At 43.1% G+C, this 5,530-nt stretch overlaps 1 protein-coding gene across 1 annotated transcript; it reads right to left on the bottom strand.

Moving 5' to 3' along the window:
* Positions 1-17: 17 nt before the first annotated feature.
* Positions 18-5,513, bottom strand: CSUI_003636 (leucine rich repeat-containing protein; the record flags this gene model as incomplete). Its single annotated transcript, XM_068063832.1, has 4 exons — positions 2,319-5,513; positions 1,802-1,871; positions 920-967; positions 18-118 (listed from the first exon to the last, which is right to left on the bottom strand). The coding sequence occupies exons 1-4, from the start codon at positions 4,347-4,349 to the stop codon at positions 18-20; spliced, it is 2,250 nt and encodes a 749-aa protein (XP_067924192.1). The 5' UTR covers positions 4,350-5,513.
* Positions 5,514-5,530: the final 17 nt, after the last annotated feature.

Here is a 5,530-nt window from a genome sequence, read left to right as displayed (position 1 = left end):
GGCAGCTAGCTAGCTAGCTAGCTTACTTTGAGTCGATTGTCAGAAAGAGAAAGTTTCTTGAGGCTCTGGAGAGGCTTGGAAGGTTTCTCAACTTCTTCAATCTTATTTCGAGATAAAACTGCATGCAAACACACAGACACACATGCATAGACACGGGTGCANNACACACAGACACACATGCATAGACACGGGTGCATGCACCCCTCGCAGGAGACAAGAACTGCGTGTATGCATGCATGCATGCCAAGCTGAAAGCAAAAAGCCAAGTGCATGCATGCATACGAGAGATGAGAGAAAGAGGAAGAATGAATAAGAGGAGTGAGTAGTTGCCATCAAACTGTTCAAGAGAAGAGAAGAAACAACGGCTGCACTCGATCCATCGAGATGTGAACGCCCTGTCTCTTTCTAACTCTCTACATATCCAATACTGTCCTTCTTTTCTTTCCTAGGGAAGTCACACGAGAAGCGCGAGGTCCCTAGCCACTGTCGTGCATCTCGATCACGAAAAGGAGACACCCTCCATGAAGAGATCTCCCGCCAGAAGGTAGACTTCTATAAGCTTCAGAGAAAAAGAAACAGATAAGACGAAAGTAGATAGAAGGAAGGAAGAAAGAAAGAGATAGGAAAGAAAGGAGAGGAAAAGAAAGAGGTCTCTCTCTTCAGTCGTTGTCGGCCGTACTCCCCCTGCTCTGTCACGCATGCAGACCTACCTACATCTATATTCATACATACATACTCATACATATGCATTCAGCTATATATACATAAATGCCATGCATCCATTGGTGGCTATGCTTGCTCTATGTCAGTAGATCTATACAGAGACAAAAACGCCTATAGATATGCATGTGCGTATATACATATGTATAAGTAGAAAGGAATATAGATGAATATGAAGAGAAGAAGAAGAAGAGCTTACTCAGGCATTCAAGATGTGAGAAGATGGGAGAAGAGAAAGAAAGTTTCTCTGCATGCATGCAAAAGAAGAAAACAGAAATATAACTCAATCACGTATCGTATCACTCACTCCTCTCATAGACATACACATACACACCTACCGCATAGAGATATCACAGACAGACATACCTAGATACAAAGTCAAATATATATATATATATACGTATATACATCGGTAGGTATACATGGTATGTACGTACATATATATATACTTATATATACATATGTGTAGATGGGGGTGGCGATGGTGTGTATCCATGCGTCTATTGAAGCATGAGGTGTGGGGAGACGAACAGAAAAAGAAAGATATTTAGAGAATGAATGAAGAAGCTTCTCATGTAGGACAACGCATGCAACGACATTAAAGATGAAGGAGGAGAGAAAAAGAAGAGACCTCTTTCTGCGTCTCCCTCTTTCTTTCTTTCTCTGCTAGCAAACTCATTCATCCGTCTCCCTCTCTTCTGCTTCTCACTTACTATATACATTCACACACACACATATCGATGTATATAAATATATATATATAGAGAGAGAGAGACAGAAGTGATCTCTACTCATATAGATCTACAAAGAGAGAAAGAAACAGACAGAGAGATATAGATGTAGATACACGTAGCTGTATGCAAATCGTTGTATAGATGCATGGGCGGCGGCAGAGAGCAAGGATAGGGAGAGCGGGAGGCGGGAGAGAGTTAAGGAAATTCGCCTCTCGTTGTTTCAGTTCTCCTATCTTCTGCGTTCTTTTCTTCTTTCTTTTCTTTCATTCAATTCTGAAGGAGAGAAAGAAGGAAAGAAAGAAAAAGAGAGAGAGTCGAGAATAGGGGGGGGGTTAATGGCTGCTTACTGAGGCCATTGCCACTAAGGACGAGAGTCTTTAAGCTTGTCAAGGTAGAGAAATCATCCAACCCTACTATCTACGAACACACAAAGAGAAAGAAAGAAAGAAAGAAAGAAAAGAGAAAGAAGGAGATGACGAAGGAAGAAAGGAAGAAAGAAGGAAAGAAAGAAGAGGTTGCAACAGAGACATCCACCAGAATGAAGAAGAATCCACTATAGGAATATCTAGACATATGTAGATATAGATAGATAGATTGAAGATAGATAGATAGATAGATAGAAGATAGGTAGAAAGATGGATAGACAGATGAAAGATGTCGAGATGTATTTTCTTTTCCGTTTTGTTTTGCATGCTCTTTCTTTTGCCTCGTGATCTTTCTTTGCTTTTTTCTTTCCTTCTACCTCCACGTGCCATCTATACAAGCCTATGAGGTGTCTGTACATACACCTCATTTGAAGAGTGTCTTTTCCCTCTCGTCTTTCTCATCTCCCCCGCTCGCTCGCTGGGTTGCGTGCTTGCTTACTTGTGTGTTATCGCTAAGATCTAGAACGACGAGGTTAGAGAGATGCTGAAGAGACTGCTTTAAATCGATGCCTGAAGAGAGTCGATTGTTTGCTGCCTTCAAGCATCGAAGCTCTAGGTTCATCGAAGTGAACTGAAGAGAAGACAGAAGATTCTCGCTGATATCCAATCTTCGGAGTTGTTTACAGAGAGATAAATCATCTATTTCTTCCGCTTTTCTCCCGTGTAGATCCAGGGCTGCGACCGTTGATAGATCTTGTGGAGGAGGAGAAGAAGACGAAGAGGGGGATGAAGAGGAATGAAGAGGAAGATTTCTTTCTTCGTTCTTAGATTGCTTCTTTGTCGTAGATGAAGGGCGTTGGTTCTCTTTACATTCTTCTCCTTCCTTCTTTCTTTCTTCTTCTTCCTCTTCTTCTTCTTTCGGAGAATCGTCTTCTCGGGGTTCCTGAGATTTCTTTAATTGCTGAAGTGAAGAAGAGGAAGAAGTCTTATGCTGAGGTGTATGGGGAGAAGATCGATTGGGGGGTCGATTCGATGGTGCGGATGATGGTTGTTCATGGCTAGCTGGATGAGGAAATCGATTCTTATTCTTATTTTTTTGCAGGAGAAGAGAAGGAGAAGAAGCGATAAGATCTGAGAGAATAGACAGAGTCACTTTGGGGATCGCTTGAAGAGAAGGTCTTTCTTCGAGCTTCTTCATTTGCGAGTCTTTTCTCTGAAACGAATGGACTTTCGACAATGAAGAAGAAGAAGAAAAAGAAGAAAGAGCCGACGATGTCATAGAGGGTGTCCTTTTCTTCCCAGCATCGACATGCTGAGGGGTTCCTGCAAGAGAAGAAGAAGGTGCATTAGGATGAGGAGTAGGTCTTGAGAAAGAGGGGTTATGTTTAGATTGAAGATGCTGAAGATGACGGGAATCTTCTCTTTGCTTCTTCTTCTTTTTGTTTTCTTCTTCTTCTTCTTCATGTGAGAGGACGAAGGATTTCTCTTGTGTCTTACCTCCTTTCTTCTCTTCTTTCATCTCTTGTGGGGGATCTTTCTTTCCATTCTGAGAATGCAAGAGAGTAGAGGAAGAAGGTATGATGCGACTCGTCCCATGAGACTTCTTCTTCATGGATAGATGATCTTTCTTTTCTAAGAGATGGCTCAACCCTCTTTCCCTCGATTCTTCTGCACCACCTCTCTCACTCGTGCTCTCCTGCTGCTTCTGGCTATTATTATTCTTCTTCTTCCATTCTGTTACGGCTGGGGAAGCTCTTGCATTGGGGAAAGATTCGGATTTCTTTCTTACGTGTTGAAGATCTTGCTCAGTACCTTCTTCATATCGCGACCTAGTAGTAGTAGAAGAGGGAGTATGGACGTCGGAAGAGAGAGGAGAAGAAGAAGAAGGAAGGTTGTCTTCTTTGTCTTTGGATGGTTTGATGGAAGGAGACGGAGAGTGATGCTTCACACGTGAAAACGGGGTGTTCATACCTTTCTTACAGGGAGAAGAAGGAGACGTAGACGAGAATGACGAAGAGAATTTCTTCTCTTGGTCTTCTTCATGCCCCTCTCTTTCGAGTGCTTTATCTGATTTGTCTAGATTCGTTGAATGGCGAAGAGGTGAAGAAGAAGAAAGACGAGGAATCTTGGAAGGAGATGACGAAGTAGAAGAAGAGGAAGAAGATTTCGAATGATAATACTTTGTCATATATTGACCTCCCTCTCCTTGAGGTGTACATACACCTGACATAGTAGGTGATGCTTGGTGTTTATGAGACTTCGATGGAAGACGCCCCCGTGGAATTGAAGGAGATAAGATGGATGAAGAAGAAGATAATAAGCCATCTCTCTCTTCTTCTCCTTCCTCTTCGCGGCCTTTTCTTCGAGTCTTTTCATTGTAGCTTGCAACTTCTACGTTCTTTGGATACATGGAGTGCGCCTCGTCTCCTTTACTTCTTTTCTTAACAGGAGAGCAAGGAGATGAGAGAGGAGGTGTTGGAGAAGAAGACGAAGAAGAAAGACTTGAAGAAGATGAAGGTGAGGTCTTCATTATACCTACCGAAAGAGCTTGCTACTTCTCAAAAAGCCGGGGAAGACGAACAGGGAGCAGGAGTCATCAGGAGGAGGATAGATAAAACGACAAGGGGGAAAGGAAGGAAGAAGAGGAAGGTGGAGAAGAAGCGGAAAGAAAGAAAGAAAGAAGTGGAAGAAGAGAAGAACTAGAAAGAGACAGATGTGGAGAAGGAGGGAGAATCGTTGTAGGTGTTTTACAAGATGAGATTTGTGGTAAAAGGAGAAAGGATGAATGTGGAAGAAGAAAGAACGAGTCTATCTCTCTACATCGATAAATTCTTTTAAAGACAGGGAGAATCTGAACCGAAGGAAAGAGATGACTGCTGTGAAAGGGAGTGAGAAAGAGAAGGTGAAGAGACACACACTGAGTGAAGAAAGAAGAATCTGATCTTTTCTCTTTCTCCTTTCCGCCTTGGACGTAGGGAGAAAGAGAGAAAGAAAGACTGGCTGGAAAGAAAGAGGAAAGAAGTAGACTGGGAGAAAGAGTCAAAGAGAAAGAGGCGAAGAGCGCAAACCATGGAATGAAGAAACAAAGAGAGAAATCAAGGAGAAAGAAGAGATCGGTGTCTCTCTCTATCTCTCTCTATCTCTCTCTTCTCACTCCTGGTAGGTGGGAATGGGCAGTCGCACCAGCGATAATGCGTGCGGTTCGGGTGTACATACACACCAGGAGAGGAGTAGGAGAAGAGAGGAGATATCTTCTTTCTTTCATATTCGAAACGAATCCAAGACATTACTCGTGCGTTCTTTGCTCTGAAGAAAGACCGCTGAAAGAGAATGTGCTACGCATAGCTGTCTTTTCTTACGAGAGAAATTTTCTCTCTTGCTACATCTCACGGGAGCACTGCGAAAAGACGACCGAGCGGGGGAGCGATCGACGGGAGATCGGCGGGGGGGCAATTCCCTATCTCTTTCTTCTCCTACTAGAGAGAACAAGAACAGTGCAGATAGCTGACAACTTTTACAGAAACACAAAGAGAGAGAAAAGACACATAAGACAACAGATCAAAGAGACAGTGCTGTATCTATCTCTTTCTTCGACAACATAGGACGAACGGGACTGGGACAGACAAGAAGAGAGTTAATTACTTCTCTTTTTCCTTCTTCCCCCGCTCCCTCCTGCTGTCCTCACGTCTTGTTCTCCCCCGCCCCCCCCCA

The sequence above is a fragment of the Cystoisospora suis genome (assembly GCF_002600585.1).
Source record: "Cystoisospora suis strain Wien I chromosome Unknown contig_1642, whole genome shotgun sequence".
Classification (NCBI taxonomy): Eukaryota; Apicomplexa; class Conoidasida; order Eucoccidiorida; family Sarcocystidae; genus Cystoisospora; species Cystoisospora suis.
This window is presented reverse-complemented; position numbering and strand designations above follow the sequence as displayed.